The 23,217-nt window shown below is 42.1% G+C and overlaps 2 protein-coding genes across 3 annotated transcripts in view; one reads left to right on the forward strand and one right to left on the reverse strand.

Moving 5' to 3' along the window:
• dnajc17 (DnaJ (Hsp40) homolog, subfamily C, member 17) overlaps window positions 1-23,217 on the reverse strand; it is a 30,922-nt gene that overhangs the window by 5,799 nt on the left and 1,906 nt on the right. Inside the window, exons 2-10 of the mRNA XM_010776102.1 lie at window positions 19,164-19,233; window positions 17,511-17,569; window positions 17,330-17,417; window positions 17,058-17,134; window positions 16,276-16,384; window positions 15,513-15,562; window positions 13,768-13,845; window positions 11,855-11,935; window positions 11,129-11,248 (exon numbers count right to left, since the gene is read on the reverse strand). Of these exons, the coding sequence (XP_010774404.1) occupies window positions 11,129-11,248; window positions 11,855-11,935; window positions 13,768-13,845; window positions 15,513-15,562; window positions 16,276-16,384; window positions 17,058-17,134; window positions 17,330-17,417; window positions 17,511-17,569; window positions 19,164-19,233 (732 nt within the window). The remainder of the gene's footprint in view (window positions 1-11,128; window positions 11,249-11,854; window positions 11,936-13,767; window positions 13,846-15,512; window positions 15,563-16,275; window positions 16,385-17,057; window positions 17,135-17,329; window positions 17,418-17,510; window positions 17,570-19,163; window positions 19,234-23,217) is intronic.
• On the forward strand, window positions 1,983-6,604 carry LOC104949705 (cdc42 effector protein 3). 2 transcript variants are annotated; one of them, XM_010776101.1, is made up of 4 exons: window positions 1,983-2,489; window positions 2,597-2,749; window positions 2,965-3,145; window positions 4,256-6,604. In XM_010776101.1, exon 4 carries the CDS (start codon window positions 4,388-4,390, stop codon window positions 5,009-5,011), a length of 624 nt encoding a protein of 207 aa, XP_010774403.1. In that variant the 5' UTR covers window positions 1,983-2,489; window positions 2,597-2,749; window positions 2,965-3,145; window positions 4,256-4,387; the 3' UTR covers window positions 5,012-6,604. The 2 variants fall into 2 exon arrangements, with proteins under 2 accessions (XP_010774403.1, XP_010774402.1); XM_010776100.1 differs by lacking the exon at window positions 2,965-3,145.

Raw genomic sequence — 23,217 nt, forward strand, 5'->3', positions numbered from 1 at the left:
CTGCTTTATGCCCAATTGAACACGAAGTCCTGAACACATTTGTAAATAGTTAAAAGTGTGTGATGGTGCTAGAAAGAAAAAACAGGCACCGCAAGGTATTTATGTCTAAAACCTACGTGTAAATAATTAAGTTACTTTGTGTTTTTGTGGTATTTGGCATCAATATACATTACCTTCCCAGAAATGTATGTTTCTCCTTTGATCACCAGATCATGTTGGTTCCTCAGTTGATTAGAGGCTACTGTAAGCTTTGTCATGTGATAATGAGTCTGCACTTGATATTCAAAAAGATAACACCTGGACTTTGACTGATGTCAGATCTTTGTCATGTGGCAAATGAGAAGCAGTACTTCCTCTAAGCAGCCAGACTGCTAGACTTTTGTTGGAGCACATTCAAAAGTGCTCATACCTGAGTCATATCTTTGGAGACAAACGGTGACGACAATGGTTGGGATGGTGACACATGCTCTCACCAGAATGATTAAAGGACATGACGAAGAGTAGCTACTGGGAACTGATTTGGAAACAGATCGTCGACCCAATGGACCGTCTAGACTCATTCTTGACATACCCTTTTATAGATGTACTACAATCAAATTGTATCGCAAGTATAGTTTGTCCGATGTTTGCAATCATTTGGATAATGTTTTTCATATAAAACAATTTGACAGTTCTTGTAAATCTCGTCTAGATGCTGCTGGCAGTCTGAGGGCCTCGATACAGCGGCAGCTGAAGAATACACAACAAAGAGCCAGAAGAATATCCACCAAAGCCTCAGTTTGGGCTTCTAGCGCCAGTCAAAGCAATATCTGGAAGCACTTTTTATCCTGCAACAACAAAAAAACATGCAGCATCCCAGATTTCAGGCCCAGCATAGCTGCATCCAACCACACTGCCCGCTATGGTCAGGCCTTAGAAAAGAGGCTTATACAGAAGTTCAGCTAAGGCTTAACGTACCAGCCCTGAAACTACATAGCATGCAAACATAACTGCAGCGTGAGGCCGACCTTGGTCAGCCAGAAGGTCTTATAAGGCCATCCCAGCACTACAGATAACCTGAGCTCTTCACCCTGATTGTCTTCCAGCAGTAAAGCAGCTTTGTGATTATAGGTGGAGAAAGTATGGGGTTTCTCAGAAGAAAAATGTTTTTTAAATGTTCTGTTTCAATCTTGAGTAAATGTTATGATAATTTCATTTGCGTGAGTAATTGTGTCGGCTCTTACACACTGGTCTGGCGCTGGAGTGCAGGGCGGGAGAAGAGACGATCACACGGCCTGCCTATTGTTTATTGAGTAGTGAAAGATATTATTTGTCCATTTCCTTAACATCCTGCATGTTTAAGTCTAATGAACAAGGATAAATGGATCCACAGCCGTGTCCTCCTTTCTGTTGGAACACTATGTTGTCGAAGTTGGTTGGGAACCCAGAGCATGACTGTGTCTAAGTTTGAAAATATTCTCCTTATAAACACTGGGACTCAAGTTGAAGAATATAATATATATTTTTTTTAACTTTCCAAATCATTATGCAACCAAAATGGCATGAAGATAAATAACAATTACTCCTCGTGAGAGCACAACAAAGGGCTTTAACTCTGCCATTTTGAACACAAACAAATTCCAAAGAGCAGGGAAAAAGGTTTGCTGTTCTGACACAATTTCCATTCCTTTGTTGCTACAGCATTCATAAAGGCAAAGGCAACATGCCGGGGGCGTGAGAATTGGAAATGCAACAAGTTATCTCTCCTGTGCAACCCAGCGTGCCTGTACATACATGTCTGTGTGTCATAGTGTGCTTTGATTACACAGAGAAGCTAAAGGCCTCCAGTCAGGCAGAAGGGCCTGTGGAGCGGGCTTTAGACACGCCAGCAGCAGGCAGGAAATCAGCAAACCAGCAGCGCTCAGGGACAATGACATGGAGATTAGAGATCAGTTAACCCCCTCCACTGGGTGGCTGACCCGTTTGTTCACTGACGAAGACTTCCCTTTTAGACACAAGCACTCAATCTATGAACCACACGCAAACTGTCCTACACTCAGTAACCTATTCCAACTTGACTTCAAGCTCTCCAAATGAGTCGCGCACCGTAGTTTTTATAAACGTTTTCTGTGTTTCCCACAACTGTCCCACAGGTAATGGGTTCAGCCAATCTGACCGCAGGAATTACTTTAACACTTATGACTAAAAAGACAGCTCACTCCGCAATTAGGATGATATCATCTGACGGCTGGCAACCATTCTAAAGCGGGATGACTACAACGCAAACTAGTAAAAGCCTTAAGGGGAAAAAAGGAAGAAAAGCCTTTACCTGGAACGCTTAGCGCTCTTGTACTCTGACCTCACCTTGCTAATCTCTCAGGCAAAGAAGACTTTCAGCGGCAACACACCTGAATCACTCGATGCGAGAGGGAGTTTACACTGGAGAATATTAGCTATAAAAAAAGGGATCAAATATCCAAGGGCTGAAAAAACGTGCTTACTAGACAAAGGTAAGAGACACTCTTTAGGCATTTAAATGATACAGTTTATTGTAAAAGTTGACTTTGTGATTATGTGACTGAGGAGAAGTCACTCGGTCTGTTGTTGTGTGTCTAAGCTGCTCAGTGAGATCTTCTGCAGCCGTTGAACAAGCCCCATCATGTCGAGGATCATTTCGTCAGGGTGTGCAGGTAGACGCTGCCCATTTTCCTGACAGAGACGTGTGTGCATTTGTTGGATTCAAATATCTTGTATTTGCTCAGCAAGACAGGTAAGAACAAATTCATCTTTATCCTATTGTTTTCTAGACAAACTGCATTAAAGGAATAATCTGGAATTAGTGTTAACCCGTAGTTAAAGTTTACATTAGACAGATTTGTTGTCCGCTTCAGAGATTTATGGCAGCATTGAGGAGGATTTGTTTTAATCGTTTCTTGGCCAATCTGTTTTAATGGGGCTTCTTTCATTTTGTACTTGATCATGAAGTGTTTCCCGAACAAGATTCTCATGGCTGAAATCCTAACACTCCTCCTTGGCCAAACTGACATGTTTGGAAAGGAATGCTGTTGTGTCCACGCTCTCCAATCTCCCGCTGCTACTAAAGTGCCGATAAAACCTTTACAGGCCAACAAAACCTGTTTGCTGTAGTGGCTTACAAACGTACAGAGTGAGTGTTTCAAGTCACGAACGCAGATCTAATATGGGCCGAGCTGTTTGGGAGACTGTAAAATCACAGACACGGTGCATATTATCCAATCGACATGCCAGCGTTGATGAACCGAGTTCTGTTTTACTCAATAAAATGATTATAGGTCACGGAACGCAGAATTATGTTATTGTTTTTAGGACAAAGTAAGACTTTAAATTTAAGTGTTATTGTATTGGTTAAATGTGACCATGAATGTTTCCTTTTAAGTTTTGTTGGTGGATATAAACATTTTTATAATAACGCCAAACTACATTACAGAGCTTAGTTTGAACTGTGTTGCCTACAGTGTTGTTTATGTAATACAAGTATCTCAATTGTATTCACTTCCACATCCAGAGTCTATCTCTCACACTACAGCAAAAATAAAACAACTGAACTACAGCTATTTGTATTTTCTTTACAAAATCAGAAACATATGTTCAAATTTCTGATTCTGATTTCTGTCAGAAGTTACGGTAAACCTCATGTTCTTCCAAAAACTGAATGTGAAGAAATATGATTCACTTTAACATGCAGGATAACAACAACAACCGTTTGGGAACATGCATTTTTGTTGCTTTTGTTACGGGAAGGCATAAGAAGGCTAATAGACTTCCTTAAGAGAGTAGGCTGCAGACCACACCTGCATTCGCGGGAAGAAACAGGGATCTGAAAAAGTAAATATTTAGAAATGGAAGCTTCAAAGCATTGTTGGAACAACTCTGTACTGCCAAATAATATCAACTATATTAAATCAAAATCAAGTGGAGCAGGTGCAATCTCTTAACAATTGCTCCCGATTCACATCAAGCCGACTGGATCAGTCCAAAACTTACATCTGCTGCTACAATTACAAGCACAAGCACAGACATGCGCCATATTTTCGCATGATGTGAAGGAGGCCTGAGCGATCAAAAACGGATCTATACGTGTCAGTGTTTTTTTTATATCAAGAATGGCTGTCGTGCATGAAAAACATTTAATTGTACAATTGGGTTTATATGTTTTTTACTTGTTATCCTTACTAAGAACGAAGTGCAATCAAGTTATTAACTTTTATCATTTCTCTTCTTTTGTGTTTTGATGCAGATAGAATTATGAGCTTCATCACTTCCTAAGGAATCCTTGTCGAACAAAGAAGGATAAAGGATTTAAAGACTGAGGATATATAAAAAAAGGATAGATAAAAACATTTAGGTTTCTCTCACAGTATCTGCCAAGATGCCCCTCAGAACATCGTTGCACAGAAAGCCAGCCTCCGGTCGTTGGCCCAACAGGAACACCAAGCGCCGGGAGGTGCTTTCTGTCAACATGATCAGCCTCCCACTGGCTGATTTCCGCCACCTCTCACATATTGGCAACGATTCCCACACAGACAGCTTTGGAGATCTGGCCTTCTTAAAGATGGGCCACAATCTGCTTTTACAGAGCTCCCAGAGCGAGCAGAATCTCTTCCTGGCCTGCTCTCCCCCGCCAAAGCCCCCTCGTGTGAACCTGGAGGAGGCCGAGGGCTCCGAGAGCCCCGACTGGCATGTAGGCCGCCTGCACATGTCCCAGAAAAAAAAGATATGCAACTCTATGCCGCTGCTGGACAATGAGGATGGGGAAGCAGGGATGGAAAAGGAGGATGGGTACAAAAGAGGGAATAATATTGCTCCCAACCTGGCTCACAGCGGTGGACGGGGCAGTCTGAATTCAGACAGAGATGAAGACTCCACAGAGACTTTTGACAAAACTGTTGGACCGCAGCATAAGGAGGAGGACAGTGGCTTTTCTTTCAGCCTCGACCTGGGCCCTTCAATCCTGGATGATGTCCTCCAGGTGATGGACAAACTCCACAAATAGACAGCATAGGAGCCAGGCCGTCAGCAAGGCTTTACTAAGGTTTGGAATATGGAGAAAATATCCAATTCGGCACCCTTCTATTGGGATATGATCCGGATTTTATGGACAAAACAATACCCTAAAGCAGTTATTGTTGAAATAAATCTGGAGATTTCTGATAATACCTGGGAACCAAGTAAAGACCAAATCCTTTCGGGAGAACTTGACTCACCCATGCTTTAATGGATGTAAACTACTATTTTAAACCAAAACTGATTTACAGGATGAAAATGATGATTTCTTTTTGACTATTTCAGGAAAACATGTTTGCTTTTTGAATACGAGCACCATTGTGTCTGCACACATTGGTCCACAACATTTGTTAAACATTAATCCTTAAAAAAAATGTAAAGGGTGAAACCTAGAAATGACCCATAGTTAATGTTCTCCTAGAGTTACCCCTTGGAGAGGTGGATACAATGTTTTAGTTAATAATTGAACTCCGACGGATGTCAAATACCGAGCTGGCCATTTTCAACTCTTCTTACTTTGCTCCTTTGCTTATGTAATCTCTCAAACCACAAAGCAGAGCACTGACGACGGCTGTTAAGACTTAAGAGTGTTGTGTTTAAGAAAAGAAAAGCTGCGGCTGGAATCCAAGGTCCTCGAGCTGTGATGTCTTGGCTCTTGGCGTGCTTGCCAATCTATTGTGTGCAGAGGGCAATTTTTCCTCCGCACGCATCCCAGAGGCCCCACTCATAGGTAGACCAAGGTACCCCCCATCTCTCATTCCCAACAATGCAGTGAAAACAAACACTTAGCTCTGCTTCCAATAAAAGCCAGCCAGTGGTGGCAGGTTGGGCTGTAGACCAAGTTGGGCCACAGGTCCAAGACCTTAGATAAAAAAATAAAAAGTTGGAGTAGGCTGTTTTCTTAGCTGCAAATCAGAGTCCGATGCTCTGGTGAGTGGCGCACGAGAAGGAAAGTGGTAAAGGGTAACGTGATACTTCCACATATGCAGGGGGTGTCAAGGGAGGAGGACCAGAGACATCCATTACTGCAGCAAAAGTCCTGATGAGGGTTTAAACACTACCTTCTGACAAAACAGACCCCCGTCACGTGAAGAACGCACGCTTGAATCTCACATACGTTGGCACACAAGTATAGAGAAACACACATGTACTGTAAGCACGCATGGTCAAACTGAGATTTGTGCACACAATCTAGGTCCACTTTGCTCAGGCCTGGAGAGCTGGGACAGAGCCTCAGTCTGTGCCTTAGTGGGGGGGTTGCCAGGAAAGCCTGTGGGGCAAACCCAGAACCCGTCGCATTCCTGAGTTCCCAACGGGTCATTCTGAAAAAAATATACCAACCACAAGTGTCCCGCTTCTAGCAATAGATTTAGAATTCTATGTATGTCCAAACAGAAACAGCAACGTCTGTGGGTACGTCTGCACTGTATATCTGTTTTGCCATCTCCCATTTTAAAGTGGATATCACTGTTCATTTTTCTTTTATATGATTTGACAGTAACGCATTGTGAACGTTTTTTTTTTTTCTGGATTGAATGTACTGTTTTGTATTTTTGAGAAGTAAAGAAAGATATCTTTCGAATTCCAAGATTGGTGGTTTTGTGGGATAGAGCTGCTCGTGTCAACATTTTAACAGAGCTCGTATGAGATTGTTTACACACCCTGACGGACAGACATTTATTTGGCTTTTCATCTGTCAGAAGTCACTGAGCAGGCAATTAGGCAAGGCTAACAGTTTCTCCAGATAGCCTTGGATTATCCAACAAAGCATGCAGCACAACATTATTTCAAGGTGGAGAGACACACAAGCCCAAATTACACAGGCATGTCGAGCAGGATTTCATGTAGACTCTCAAATACCGTGTTACAGTGAACTGGACTTTAGAGCAACTGTCTGAGGCACACCTGCATCATAAAGAGGTGACATTAAATAGCTAACCAGGGTGTGTCTGTTGTTTGTCAGACTTTTCTTTACAGGCTACCTTTTCCAGATAAGCAGGGGAAAGAGACTTTCAGTTCCCAAGACTTTATATTGGACAGTGTCTGGCTGATATCATGAAAGACGATCAAAGTCTCATTGATTTGAAAGAGGCAGAAGAATTGTGAAATGTCAGATTGTCACATATTGTGAAACTAAGGGTTAAAAACGTCAAAATAAAAGAAAAAACTATAATATCAAATCATATTGGTATTCAATGCACAACAACCATTCTTGATATTCAAAAAAACATTTTAAAAGTTTTTTGAAAACCCCAAAATTCTTTACAAATTCAAATCTTGTCTTGGCTTGGCTGAAAAGGCCTTTGCTGCCATGACGACACAAGCTCTCAGTTCTAAGAATCACATAAACTTAAGCTCAACAAGTGTTTAGCCACATGACTGATGCGAGAAGAAAGAGCCTGTAATTGAGGACAAATTATCTTGTCTGCACAGCACAAACTGGCCGAGCTGTGAAGTATCCCTATCACATCTGGAACCACTTCTCTCCCTGCAGAAATCTCAACATGCCGTCATACAGAATACTGAGATATCTTGTCATCTCACTAAATAGTAGCTCTTATGAGTTGTTAATTTTGTCAGGTACAAACTAAAAAACTTTAAATATTGTTTTGGCAAATAAGATGGTGTCCGTATATATACTGTTATTACAGCTCCTACTCGACCTGATGCTACTGAAATGTACTCCATGGTTTCACACACACAACGGGGGATTTTGTGAAACTGATATTGTTTATTCCGTCTGTATGTCGGAACGTATTATCAAGCTATAGACGGTAATGACGATAAACAACAGCTATCCCCTCATGATAATAATAGATGAATTTTGTTAGCGCTTTTACAGGTGCTCAAAGACGCTTTACAGATATAGTGAAAAGAAAAGAACAACAAATAAATATATATAGTTAAAGTCAAATTAAAATCAAGTAATACAAAAACAATCACACATTAAAAGCCAGATTGAAGAGGTGAGTTTTTGTAAGTTATGATACGTATAATTAACTGAGTGTACCATAATTATTCATTTGTGACCAAACCATAATCAAACAATTCATTCTGCGTCTGATGAGAAAACATATCTGTGTATTTTAGGCTTCCCTAAACCAGTGTATATTTTCTGTAAACTGTGTGGTCTTGTGTTCCTTGAGGGTTTTGGTACACATCCCCAACCTTGAATATAATGTCTTGCTTCTCTCGACTCACACCTCCTCCCACTCCCCACGGGCTCCATTGGCACGTCCACTCTCTACCAGCCATCAGCCTCGCCACATTGGGTGCCAGTGCCTTCTCCCAAGATGCATTTAAACCTTTGGAACTCACTACACTCCATTACAGAAGTAAAAACTGCTCTTGTAACCCATTTTGTATAGCTTACTCACTTAACTGAATCTTATTTTTTACTGCAACATTAATTTAAACTCTTTGCTGAGCTATATTGTTGCTTATTATATTGTAAGTTACTTTTGATTTCATGAATGTTTAATAACTAATCAGTCAAATATGATAAACAATATTAATATCAGGTACTAAACAATAATAGTTAATGATATTTGTTCCTTCTATTAGTAAATCCTAAAGTCCCTTATCTCCACTCAGAGAGCGGGTCAGGCCACGGTGGACTGCGCCACATGCAGAGCATCTCTTCCAGAGTCAGGGGCTATTTTAGGTGAGAGTGCACTTTTCAAGCACTAGCAAACCAGCGGGTTGGAAAAACAATCCGAGAATAGCAGATCTGCTGCATCTGGTTTCTGTCGTGACAAGCCCGCGATGGCGCTCCAGCTCTAGATGGAAGAAGCAGGCGTAGGAAGCTCAAATTCAAAGGCTTTACGATAGATTCATGTTAAATAATATGGTACGCTAAACTGTGCTATGAACCATGAATCAAGACACAGTGATTTATGATGGTATTATATCTCCGGAGACACGAGCATTAAGTCTGGCAGAGAAAGAAAATAGTTGGATAGGGATTCTATAGCCGAGAAAGTCACGAAGGTTAGATATGAATCATAAGTCACATTCTTGCATGTGAAATCACAGTTTGATGCGTCAGCTTTCTTTAAACGCTACATTTAAATGTACAGTATGTAAGGCATGCACTCTTTCTGTAAGCCCACAGGCCACAATCATTCACCACTTTAAAACAACGGCTTATTATCTTTATTTGAGTCAGGCAACGTGACTCATTTAGAATTCACTGACATTTGCAACTGTGTTTAATTCAATGCTAATATAGCTACTGAGAATTTCCCAAGCACTTCTTTCATATTCATGGCCAGTTCCCAATCTCTTACTAAATGATATCAAAGGGTGAAGAAGACACAACAACATCCATTCCCAAGAGAGGGGTCTGAATTGAGTCAGGAATAGGGGAGCACATGGATTCGGAAGATGTGCCCCTTCCTTATTTTGCACCTTTTAATATCCATGGTGAGTTAAACAGTTCATTTGGGTGTCCCTCTGTGAAAGCAGTGAAAATCAAAACACATCATGGTATAGTTAGTATTATTCAAGGTCTCAGGACCCTAAGGGGGGGTCTTCAAGGGGAATTGTGCACCCTCTCCATTAGGCCCCAAATTCATTCAGCAGAGCTGGAACTGAAGCTGAAGCTGAAGTCATACGTCTGTGTCTCCGAGCTCCCTGCAGTGAGACCCTGACTCTCTGACTGATGTGTTTGGATTGATGAGGTTAAAGAAGCACTGGTCCTCACCGAGGCTGCTGCTCTGTGAGTGCAGCTGGCTGGTGTGGGGTTGCAATGCAAGAGTACAGGACAGCAGAGGAATCAGATTTTTAGATTTCAGATAGAGTCGTGGGAGAAGGACCTCCAAGGCTTTGGCTTCTTATTACATCTATCTTTTTTTCTCAAATGCCCCCCCATGTCCACTGACCCCGAGCCAGATGTGGAACAACATTACTAATATCTACACTGGTTCACCCAATATGTCAGGTGGGGCCTCTTTAGCGAGAACTTTTCTCGCTGATGGCTAATGTGAAAATTACCCGGTCATAGTAATGTTTTTATTCCAGTGTGCAAGACAAAAAAAGAAAGATGAAGCAATCAGTTTTGGATATATGTAACGCAAAACGGGTTACCATAATAACATTTAAAGAGATTAGTGTGACAAGTCCCAGAGTGCAGGCTGAGCCTCACATGCTAGCCTTGACAAGGGGGTCCGACACAGAGTGGAGAGGTGAAGCCCAGTTCAGCAGCAGCTCTGCAGATAGAGAGTCTACTGATCCAAAATCCCTCACAGGTAAGGATCACAACATGAAGGAAGTGAAATGGACACAGTGGGTTTGAAAAAAGACATTACTTCATACAAATTTAATGTCAAGTTAAAAAAGAACAAAAAAAAAAATCTTTGTAGTTTCTCCGTGGATATGGCTCAAATGAGATTATCCTTGGACAGGAAAAGAGTTAGTGTATCTTTGGTGTGTGCATGCGAGCTGTAGCGAAAATGTAGGCGTGCAAAATCAATTTCAAAAAGTCGAGATTGCAGCAAGAACTACTACATGATTTCCAAGTCACGAGAGGCAACACATCAGAGGGAAAATGTATTAAGAGTTTCTGAATAAAGCATCTGGGGTTTGTGCAGTAAACCTTTGGCCTGCAGAAAGTAAATCCTTCAAATAAAAAATAAAAACATTATACCTAAAATAATAAATATTGTATTATCAACAGCAATACAGGCTCACTTGGCACCCATGCAGACATCCAGTCAGTCTGACGTGCCATGCTACCATTATTTCACTATGCTTCTCTTGGGTTGCCATGTGACTCTGCATTCCTGGGGTCTCCCAGGTTAGGTGTGTTAATGAGTTGCCGGCCGGGGGCTTCGGGCCAGTGCAGGGCCAGCGCCTCAACCACTCCAAAGCAAATAAACTGAGACCCATTCAACAAAACACATTGTTTTACACCAGTATCGCCGATACAAAAGTAAAACCTCAGAAGGTTTACATACTTTGTCTTCCTGGGACAGTGTTTAGGCAATAGCGTTTGTGTTGGAAGCCGTGTACATTGGAAGATTTTGTAACATAGGGCGGACGAGCTTGATGAGGGAGGGAGGAAATAACAACAGTGCATTTTTGGGTTATATATATATATCGGTACCTGTGAAGACATGAACAGGCCAGGTTGAGATGCTGGAGCAATAACCTCGGGCTGTCCCTCGAGCCACGAAATCTTCAAGGGGTTTTCACTCAGGCCACTTTCATTCATAGCTGCCAGCTCCTAAAAACACAGAGTAGTCAGTGAGTGCATCTTCGGATTGTTTCTGTACAACTATTTTATTCTCCTTGTTCTGAAAGCTGTTAAATGTGTCTATCTTACACCTGGGTATTATATAAATCCGAGAAACACATGTAGACACAGACAAAGGTGTATTGTAAAGTCTGAGACATGAAGATGGACAGACAGAGACCGCAGAACCTGTGCCCAGATCCCTGTAGACTGGCAGACATGTTCTCTGTAGGAAACCACATGTTGTGGGGAGGAAACCACAACAACAAAGTACACCATGTCGACAAAGGGCCTGAGGATCCAGACAGTGTGGAGAACAATGAAGCGGCTCAAGTTCTTCCGTCCTATGGTTCCCATCAGCAGAGGTTTCTATGCTACAGAATGACTAAAACATTAAGTTGAGGTTGCAGACACTGTGAGGCTGGGGAGTCTTTGACAGGTGTCTTATTTAGTAATATTCAAACTCAGTAGGTGACTCGAGAGGGGCAAGTGAGTTGTAAACAAATGTGGCTCTATGCAAATGTCTGCTGAGGGGAAGATTTCCATTATTGAACAAACAGAATGAGGACAATGTCCCAGAAGGGGTTAGGTACTTACAGCTGCTCGCACAGTCGCAAATTCAACCACAGCGCTTCCTTTCTTCTTACTCGATACAATCACATTCGACACGTCCCCATACTAGAGGTTAGAAATGGGAGAATAAAAGAAGAGGTCAAACAAAGGAAGAGGAGATGCAAAACATTCAAATCGGTATTTCCTTTCACGGCAAAACCCCAAACTATGAAAACACAAAGCATATGCAGCCTGAAAATACAACAGACTTCTGGAATAAATGTTAGGATTCAATATGTGTGTGGTTGTTAGAACTGATCTCTAATGATGGGTTTTGCATGTTTGGGGCCGAGCCAGTAATACTCTACAGAACATCGTGTACAAAGTGAGACGTCTGCCACTTCTCAAAAGAGACAAAAGGCAATATTGGATCATTTTAACTACTCCTTATGCAACGACTGTATTTGATCAACAATGTTTTTGGCATGAAGTTAGATGTGGCTCTCATCCAGTTTTATGCCACAAATCAGAACAGGGAGGAAAGGCAGGTCAAAAAGATGAGCGGGGCAAAGAGCATCTCAGACATTCCCTGATATTTGTCTGAGAGATATGGAGAGAGGAGGACGGATAGAAATGTCTTAGCAGGGAGACAAAAACCTGATCTCGACTGAAAAAATGCTATAAGCAGAGCAGCAGCACCATTTTTTAATTCCTCAGGATTGTATCACTTATAACCAACCTCTTCCAACCTAAAGCAGGGGCTTGGGAGCAGAGAGGAGGATGGCCTTGGAGAATCTCGTCCTGGAAAAATGAAGCTTTCTGGGAACAGGAAAGTCCAGGAATGCTAATGTCTACGAAAGACACTGGAGCAGGCCAACAGTGACAAAGGAGACTCTCAAAGGCCTCTGTTTCTTAGAATATTAATATCTTTAAATGTTTTTCCCCCCCGTTAAACTAAGAATTATTATTTGGAGCGGCCAAAATACACAAGTCCGGACACGTACGCATGCACAAGAACACACGTACCGTACTTTCCCACACAGTGGCGGCTATTTCTTGCCTAAAACATTAACTGTCAATCATTATAGCTTGCCATCCCAAACAAAACCTTTTCTAAAATGTATTCGCTTTTGCTTTTGAGAATTTAAAAAGAAACAACTTCCACAGTCTTTATTACGACACAGCCCTCCTGCCTGGAGCCGTATTGATGGGGTTCGTGCAGAGGAGAAATTCATACGCCCGTTTTCCAAACAGCTTTACGTCAGTGACACTTGCCCTATCCTCATTCCAGGCCAACCTATGCCCCCACTAAAAGGCCCTGTCACGAATCATGGCATAAGGAGGTACTGCGTTGCATGAGAAGAGCACATTTCCTAATGTATCCCTTGGCACTGCTTAATCACCTGGTAAGAGGGGCACAAGCGTGCATGGCTTTAAAAGGGCACTCCAACATTGCCCTCAGCACTTTCACTGCAACAAAACTTAATGGGCCTTGTTTAAGGGGAAGAGTAAAACAATCTACAGCGGTGAGGTCATGCAGACCTCAGATATGGCCGGACTCTGCAGGCGAGTTTGTTTCTCTGCTTGGATCAATTCAGGGATCAAATTCTATTATTTCTACAAATCTATTTCATTTTGCATTGCGATTAAGAAATAATTACTGAATTACTTCACTGAGAAATAATATCATTTAATACTCCGATGGGAATGTCTGTTTTTGGTTAATCCAGTAAAATAAATGGCTCACATTTTAAGTACTTCATCACATGCATGATGCAAAATTCTTGTAAAACAGTCATACTCATTAATTTACAACATTGCCTGCAAAGTCCTAGTGCAAATATATTAAAAAGGGATTGTTACCTCAGTTGCCTCGAGATATATTTCATTATATTACCTAGATTAAGTTTTAAGCTGGAAAATTGTGGAAGCACTAATTTGATTTTAAGAGGGTGTACCTTTTGTAGAAGTCTGAAAAGAATGTCTTGAGAGTAGCCTCCGTTCGTTTGGTCATCTTTTTTACACTTCCACTTCAGCTGCAAGAAGAAGAAGAAGAAGAAGAAGAAGAAGAAGAAGAAGAAGAAGAAGAAGAAGAAGAAGAAGAAGAAGAAGAAGAAGAAGTTAATCATCAGAACTTTGAAGAATTAAAGAGGTGCATGATAATGTGTAATCATTACAGCTCAATTGATTGGACTCAGCTGATGAAAAAGACAAAGTCTGCCAGGTAGGCTTGGCTGTGATGACACACCGATTACAATAACTAGGAGAACACACACATTGTTAGACTCTTGGAACATCTCTCTGGCACCACCTGTGAGACCTGCAGTCAATTTCCATTCATACCGAGCATGCCGGACAGCTAAAATGGCGGAAATTAACACGCAAAGACTTGGACCAGAAAATACACGGTTCTTAACTATAGCGCCGCAGACTGAAGCACAACACCAGACACAATAATGGCTACGTAATCAAAAACAGCTCGCCCTAGGTACAAGGTTGTTGTATTTGAACTGTGGTTCCCTTTTTCGATTGTGCAACAATGTCTCTTTAGCTAAGTCTTGATTATATTTATACTGTGCTGTGTAAATGTTGATTTTGAAACTATGTTCTGCTACTCCAATGAACAGCCTTAACAAAAGACAATGAGATCATCCATCAAATTGTTTTATTAGTTAAGAGTCCTTTCACTTAACACTGAAATCAGTTCCCATACAGAGATATTGTGTAACGTCTCGTATAACGAGTGTAACTGTTTGAAATGGGATATAAATGGCAAGCACTAGGTGTTGATTCAGCTCCAGCATTCTGCTCACTGTCAGAGAAACATGATTTCTGGGAATGACCCTGTCTAAGTAGACTTTTTAACCAACAATTAGTCAGTCTCCAGAACCCACTGATAACCCCTTTACTCATTGATCTTTGAATAAGATGTTTACGTTTGGGAATGATCGGATATCTGCGGTTTAAACCCCAACATAACACTAACTGATTACTTCAAATGTAAACAAATATACAGATAGGAGAGATTAAAGTGAAACCAAATGGCTGTTTCTCAAATAACTATCATAGGGACAAACGTTTTTGGGGATTCGCTTTAATTAAGTAATGAATAACAATCATTTGGTTGACCATCAATTGTCTAACAGAGTCAGATGTGTTTTTGATCTATAAATCCTGTTTAATCTTTAAGGATCAGTATTATATTGTATCAGAAAATGTAAGTCTTATTTTTGATCATCAACATAAGAAGAGCCAACATTCTCTGAGATATGTTGATGCAGTAGTGTTCCCATGTTCTTGAATGTGACCCGTGATGTAGTCCCTCATACTGCTGATGTTTGTTTTTCTAACTGTATACACAATGTTAGGGAATACACTGCTGCACTAGATGGCTATCAAATTTGAAAACCAGATTTAATGTCTAAACACATTAGCTAACGTCCCCAGAGTGTCCGTTAATATGCCGGGCTAGGCAGTTTCCAGGAGGAAATATAATAAGCCCTCTCTTGGCATCGTTACAGGCCTCCGGACGACTTTAGGCGCTCAGTGCTAAGACAGCGTATGTGGTCTCCAAATAATGAATTACAAATGTCAATGGTTTTATCAAAAATCTTTTCCGTTTTAATATGTTAGTCTCCAAGAAGCGCAAACCTCGTCCTGACCTCTCTTCCCCGGACTTAAAGCCCATTGTTGAAAAACGTACCTTCAATTTGGGGGTCACATTGGTTTTGGAACATCTCACCACTCCTGAGACTGAAAAAAAACCATAAGCGTCAAAGGGATGAGACAGTTAAGTGAAAATACAAGGAAACAATTGTTTTGACTTAGATGTGGAAACTGACTGTCCTATGGGAAATGTATGTCTCTTAGTGCAGTCTAATAATCCACTGAGTGCCTCTCGAGATGGTCCAGGCAGAGCACTTATTCAGCGGAGGGCTGGGAGGCCTGCCTGCGTGCAAATAGAGGAGAGTCAAAAGACGTGCTGACTATGCATGAGTAATTGTCCAGCCACAAAAAGAGCTCTACGTCTAGGGCCAAGAATCAGTAATTCCCTTAAATACCCACACTTCTATTCGTCTTATTTTACAAGCTTTTTTTCATGTCTCACTGAAGCTTAAAGCAAAAACCAAGAGGCATAAAGTTGGATGGACAAACATTGTGTGTGCGTGATGTTTGGCATTCTTTTATCACAATGCTATATTGTCTTACTGCCAAAAAACGTAGACATCTTGACAATGTAAAACATCCATTCAAATATATATATATAGATTTTTATGTGTATAATATTTGGAGAACCACCGGGAAGCTGGTGACCGCTAAGGTTGGATTGAGAGTATTATGGTTCATTCAGGCTAGTGTTCACTGGATCAAACTGGATTCATCCAGGGGAAAAAACAGGACTGCACTGAACTGTTTTGGATTACCTGGACTGACTGGACTAGGTTAAATCTTGGAGGTAGACATACTTGTGTAGCTTCCTGTCTGCTGTGTTTCTCTTTCTCTCTGGATCTGCTCTCTGATAAGCCTCTGTTCCTCCTCGAGCTGCCTGGATCCCTCCTCTCTCAAACGGGCTATCTGGTAGAAACAGACACAAACCATACCATAATAAGAACAGACATACAGCTTTGGAATGACAGTCAGTTAGCTCTTTCATTTATCACTTGTTTATAAGTTATCACCATAGATTGATTATATAAAAGGTCACCCCCTGTCCGTCTATCTCATTCTAAGACACCATTTCTGCTCATTTGAGATTTCCAGTACGGTGTGCAGACCTTATTTCTTCAGTTAAAGCAAAGAAGTCTTGAGATAAGAAAATGGAACAGTGCCACCTACTGGTTACCTCTTCCCCCAACATGGCACGTGGCCACATATTTACATGCATTAACACATTGAGCACACGCCATGACTCACCTAGGAGGCACGCACACCATTTTTATTTATTATTGGCTTCCCGAACAAAGTGTATCAAGTCATGCAATATCACCTAATGGGTTTCCTGATAATTATGATATGGCAGCAAAAAAAAAGCCTCTCAGATAAAGCCTTTGTTCCTGACCCAAGTCTTTTGAGGATATTAACTCAATCTGAAGGGAGTATTTGACGAAAAACAGAATAGAAAGCACCTGGGAGGAGTGCTTCAGAGTTTCCTGGATGAACTGGATAGCTTTTTCCCATTACAACGATAAGGACTGAAGTGTATTGATATTTGGTTCATCTCTCATATGGTTTCTCTTCATTCTCTTACCTCTTCTTCAAGTGTTCTAGTGTTAAAGGCCTCATCCTGAGTCTGAGCTTCTGCTTGTTGCTCTCTGGACTCCAAGTCTGTCAAAGCAAAATACAAACACACTCAAGTATCTTTTTACAACAAGCGAAAGAGACAAAACTGTGCAGCTACTTGTTGAATTTCATCCATGACAACCATGCAGCTTACCCAGCACTTTAAAATATAGTATCCCCTGTTAGAAAATAAGTAAATCATGAGCCTTGAGATGATGCAGGATATGGAAAGGGACTTACCGAGTTTTATTTTCTTCCTCTTATCATCTAGCTTCCTGTGTCTTTCTTCTGCTTGTTTCTTGGCAGCGCAGATCTTGTCATAGGCAGCCTGAAAACAGTGTTAGACATCAGGATGAAATCAAGTCTCTGTGTGAGTGTGAATCAGCATTGATGATGAGGTGAGAGGCATCCGCCGTATTACCTTGGCAGGAGCATCAGTTAGCACCTCGAGAGCCTGGGACAACTGGTGGAAGAGCTCCACTGGAAAAAAGTGGAAAAGTAAAAACATAAACATTCTGCTACTGGATGAACGTAGAAAGAAAAAAAGGTTTTAGTATATTTTCACAGGAACCAAAGTTTCGAACATGGAATAAGCAAATAAATGTAAATAAATTACACTAAGATATAACATTTGTTAATTAGATCACTTTGCACCTAAAACAAAAAGGGATAAAAAATAAGGTGGTTTGACATATAGAAAGTTGATTATACCAAAGGAGGCTTAATGTGCTCAACATTGCATCATAAAGCTGAAGCTGGGACAAAGGCCTGAGAAAAAAAAGGAGACATTTTTATGCTTTAAAAAAAGTGCCGTGTGCCTCACGAAACCAGTTTCCTCCGATGAGACGGACGTACATTCCCACACAAATCCTAGGCCTCTCCATCTATCTTCCATTAGAGCACCTCGAGGGGCCACTGCCGCAATCACCACTACCACGCAACACTCCACCTCCCCCAGTTGTCATCCAAAACACACACACACACAGAGAAATATACACAGAGAGACCACAATCCCACTCTCCATCATACAACCGCCACACTGCTGCACAATACTGGCCGGGCTTAATCATTCTCTGATGGGAGGCCTAACGGGCCGATACTGTTACTCCCTCTGGGGAGCGGCAGTGCACACTAACAGGAGGCTCTGGAGATCAGGCTGCCAGGAGAGGCGCTCGGGTTACCTACACGCATATAATGGCCTGGAAAGAAATCCAACTGGGGGAGACTTGCCATGCCCACTAGGCAGCTAGAGTGTCACAACATGGAGGGTTGAGGAAAGTGAAGAAATAGTATGGGGTTGTCTTCAGTCTGAGGAATCATGACCCCTAAGTCACCTCTTACATGCATACAAGCTTCCCCCTGACGAGCAGCAAATCCAGAGTCTTGCCTCTTTTTCGTGCGATAGAGACCGAGTTTGTCATGAGCGGGTTCAAGCGCTGAGGCCCTCCAAACCACTTCTTTTACATTTCTGGGAAACCGACCCCCTGCTTTTGTATTATCCCTCTCAACCCCCCAAACCACACCAATTTCCCAGTTTTTTTCTTCCTCCTGACATAATCAGGAATTGTCTGAACCATCCAGCAACCGCATAAGCCTCACTTGAAAACATGCCTCGTGATCAGTCTTTTGTCCAAGGTTTCCTTTTTTTCCCCCTTCCTCCCGACTAAGAGCTACGCTGAGATTTCCTGGTCTAATTGTAGACATGCTGGTTGGCGACAGGCGTGCAGAAGGACTCGAGCCAAAGAGGGATGGAGTGTGGAAACGCTGGTGGTGATGGTTGGGCTGCCGGTGTTTGGCTGGTCCCGTCTGGCTAGAAAGCCGGCGGGAGAGACAGGCGCTGGTTAGACGTCCCACAGAGAGCTGTGGCTAGGCCGTCTGGCCACAGACTTGATGAGAGCATGGTGGCCAGTCGGTCAGGCTGATTAACCCTATTCTTTAGAAAACAATGCAGAAATGGCATAAGCTTCTAATAGCTCTTGTTCCAGTTGAATAGGGTGACTGACAGAGAGATGAGCCTCAGAATTGGGAGAAGGTGAAAAGAAACACGCGTCAACACAATGACTACCGCACTCACCTGCTTTTGGGTTGTCTGGGTTCTTGTCTGGATGGCATGTCAAGGCTTTCTGTCGATAAGCTTTCTTGATCTAGGTGAAAAACAGAAGAAGCCCTAGAGTTATGAAGAGTGGAAAACGTTGATTAGGACACAAAGAGAAAGAATCATCCACTTAAGCACAGATTTTGGCCATGTGAAAGTTACATTCTTACTCTCAGTACCAATTATCTTTATCCTGTCGTCCTTGCCCCAGAAAACCAAAGTCTGAATTAAAAAGAAATGATGGCCCCATTGAAATAATGGCACAAGTGGTAACAGTCTGACATGAAAGCACTGGGGATTGGAATGTGGTCCGCGTTCAAATAAAAATCTGCGATAGTATTGTTTGAATCAAATCAACACCTGAGCTGATCCTCTGCTTCGTGTCCTTCTGATATGTTGCTAATGGAATCTAACCACCTCGGCACACAAAGTCAATTACTTGGACAAGAATTCCAAACTGTTCCCAGGCACGTTGCCAGCGTGCAAGATAAATGTGGCCTTAAGTTGCAGCCTAGTATTAGACCATCTTTATTCAAACGTTACAATAACATACACAAACAGAGTGCCATTGTCTATAACAAATCTGAGAAAGCTGCCATTAATATCTTAGGCAAGTAGCCAAAACTTTTGGGGGGTTCGGAGAACCAAAGGGGAAAAACTAAACAATACTTCGGAGTATTGTAATGTCATATGAGGTTTTAGTTATAGCTGATTTTTTAACCCTGGGTCACTGCTTGGAATTTTAACCATTCATTGGTCCTTCTAGGGACACGTTAATGACAAGGTGGTTTTCATTAGATCACTGTTCCTCTGGAGACAGAAGGGAAGCAGGGAAACTTTCCGTGGAGACCAGAGGGGGCTGTAGAGCGTGGCGCTGAAGCTTTCAAAACCTCAAAAACACACGCTCGCATGTATGCATTGCATGCTAAGAACTTGGCACATATAGCCCCCCTATATCCAAACTCAGACACGAGCACACATACTGACATTCATTTCTCACCAGTTTTAATCAGCCATGCCAACGTTCTGCACGTTTTCAAACACCCCCCTTTGAGCAAATCAATCTCCCGCCAGCATTCTACGGGCCACAGAACTTGGGAGCTACTTTCTTCGTGTCTGGGAAACGTTTGCATTGGACGCCTTGTCCTCTGGCATACGTAATGTTTCCCTGAGTGTTGTTTTGCACAATTTTATCTTAAGAGTGAACGCCAAAACATACAGACTTAACTTAACATAGCTTAACAGGGGGGAAAACAAAACTGTGAGGGAACCGAACAGAATGGTGTAATCCATCAGTGTCCAAGCATTCTTCAACAGCAACTCCAATGAGTCTCCATGACAGTCAATTAAGGAATATTACACCCACACCGCATGCCAATTTTCCAAAGTACAAGAGGTAAGACTGTACTTGATCACAAGAAGGCAACAAGCCCCCGGTGAACCCTTCGGAGTTTACCAGGGGCTTGTTGCAGGAAATTAGAACTTAAACCTAAGTTCAAACGTAACATCATTCATCCCTATACAGGTGAATGATGGTGTTCATTTATGGAACCAAGATTAAGTAAAAAGGCAAGAATAGGTCATTAAAGCCATTGCATCCTGAGCAATGGCTAGGTGGTGAGAACAGTTGGAGAACTCCATTCCTTATATGGCCCAATCAGTTCTTTGAGAATGAAAGTCTGCTTCACAAAAAGACTATACAATTGTAGGTCTTTGACTAAAATTGTGTTTTCTGCCCTTGCTCAAAGCAGTTATTGGTTTCCAGTCATTTCAAATCTATTTCATCTTATTGAATTGCTTATTATTCCATAAAACTTGCTTGAGTTGTGCAGTCCATCACAGTGCAGTTTAAGTGCATATTGATACAAAAAGGCCACAGTTCCTTACCTCACAACCAAAATATAAATTTGGCAAAACCTGCAACCTAATGCAAACTTCTATGCATTACACAGGTAAGCAAGTTTAGAAAGGGTAGAACCAATGTTTGGCGTAAAATAGTAGAAAGATACATTCATATTTCCAAAACAGAGCAACACAGTTTGCAGCTGTGAAGTTAAGTTGATGACGTGATTTGAGATAAAAGGGGCATAAATATCACTGCTATGTTCCTCTAAGAGCTCCTCATACCGTGTCCTCCTCATGTCACACTTTCATCTACTTCTCATGTAATTTATCACCTCCAGCCAGCTGACAAGAAAAACACATCTCCGCTGAAAGCTGAGCAGATGTTTGACATTGTCGGGACAAAATTCTGGTTGGCTGAGCTGTTTGACAAGGAAATACTGTCATCGATTTGTTGAAGAGCGGCGATGTATCGTGTCATCACCTTTGTCTCACTGAGTTCACTTACAGACGTAGTTAACACACATACTTCTCTAAACTGCAGCTAATTATCCTACCGCCTTTTCTCCCCATCTCTTCCTCTTCCCTTTTTCTTTTTCACTTTGTCTAGCATCGTCCAAGATATCTCGTCTCTACTGAGCCTCCAGAGCAGTTTTGTTAAATAATACATGATTACTCCCATCAATGCTGTCACACGCAAGCCTTAATTGATGCTGGAAGACCCTGAAGCCGTTTGGTCCTACTAAATATAAGCCAAAGCGGGCCAACTTTTGAAGAATCTAGCACATGTGCGGATAAGAGCTCTCAGATCGAGTGGCATCCTCCTGCAGGACTAATGCAGTCAATTACTGTCGCAATTATCTGTGTGCATTTCACCATGACCTTTTAGATGTTGGCTCCTAAATCAATTATGAGTGAGACTGTGTGAAAAGAAACCCAGAAGAACTTCTGGCCCGAAACCAACTGCTGTCCCATGTACTTTTTGCTGTGTCTTCATTTGCTTTTTTTAAATTATTCTAGGCTGTCACATGCTCAGTTTCCTTGTCTTAAGCACAAGACAAACTAAATGACAAACAATCTCAACTATTTCACACGATTCAGTTAGCAAAAAGAGGAACCACAGAAAGACTCCTATTGTGCAGCAACAGTCAAACAGTAGCCCCAATGGTTAGTGCCGACGAAAAACAGACTGCGTGTGCCTCCCTGATCCCTGACTGCCACAGCAACTGCAGGCCCACATCTTGTCCTCATTACACCAGGTTTTGGTGGCAATTACAGTTGACAAACTGGTCCTAGAGCAGCCTCGTCACAACCCTGGTGGGGCCCCTAGCCCGTGAGGCCTGATCTGCCATGGGCCCATCCTCCTTAATTACAACGCTCTGTATTTATGGGACATTATCAGCTGGAGGAAAATAATAAAAAGGCACAACAGGAAAAAGTAAAGAAGAGGAGCAATGAGAGGGGCACAGAGGGCATGGCCACACAGGAAAGAAGAACTAAAAGTAAGAATAAAAAACTGATTTCATGAAGAGAAACCGAAAACACTGTAATTAACTTTCTAAGTGCATATGCGCTTGAAACTGACCAAACCTCTAGGGATCCAATAACGATCTGGCCAATACTCACTCTCTGCCGATCGATCGGTGCTCTCTAAAAATGCCGATCGTGAGAGCCGATCGAATTACGTAATATTATGACGTAAAATACATGACACTTTTCTCTGTGCGCGGCAAAACAAGCTCGCCAAAATGGCTTCACCAGTCTGGCAGTATTTTAAGGTGTCCGACAATGACAATAAAATAGTGGTAGGCTATGCAACGTGTGTGAAGCAGAAATCCTGCAGCTCCACCCGCTGTGACGGACCGGTGAGCGGAGCAAAACGCAGTTATGCAGCGTCCACACGGCGGCGTGCGTTGAAGCTTGCCAGCGGGCATGTCTGAAACTCGACCAACAACCACATGAATCTCCCGCCCCGGACACACAAGCACACAGTTTGATTGGCTAGAGCTTGTACTGGCATATGATTCGATTGGCTGGCGCTTCCGTCGAAGCTTCAAAAGTTGAACATTGCTCAACTTTTGAAGCGAGCAACGCAAGCGACCCACAATGCAGTTCGGCAAAGTGTGACGTCACCCCCATTCAAAGTGAATGGGCAGAATCGTTGAAGCTTCAACGCACGCCGCCGTGTGGA

Source organism: Notothenia coriiceps, unplaced genomic scaffold (genome assembly GCF_000735185.1).
Source record: "Notothenia coriiceps isolate Sejong01 unplaced genomic scaffold, NC01 NC01_scaffold00016717, whole genome shotgun sequence".
Classification (NCBI taxonomy): Eukaryota; Metazoa; Chordata; class Actinopteri; order Perciformes; family Nototheniidae; genus Notothenia; species Notothenia coriiceps.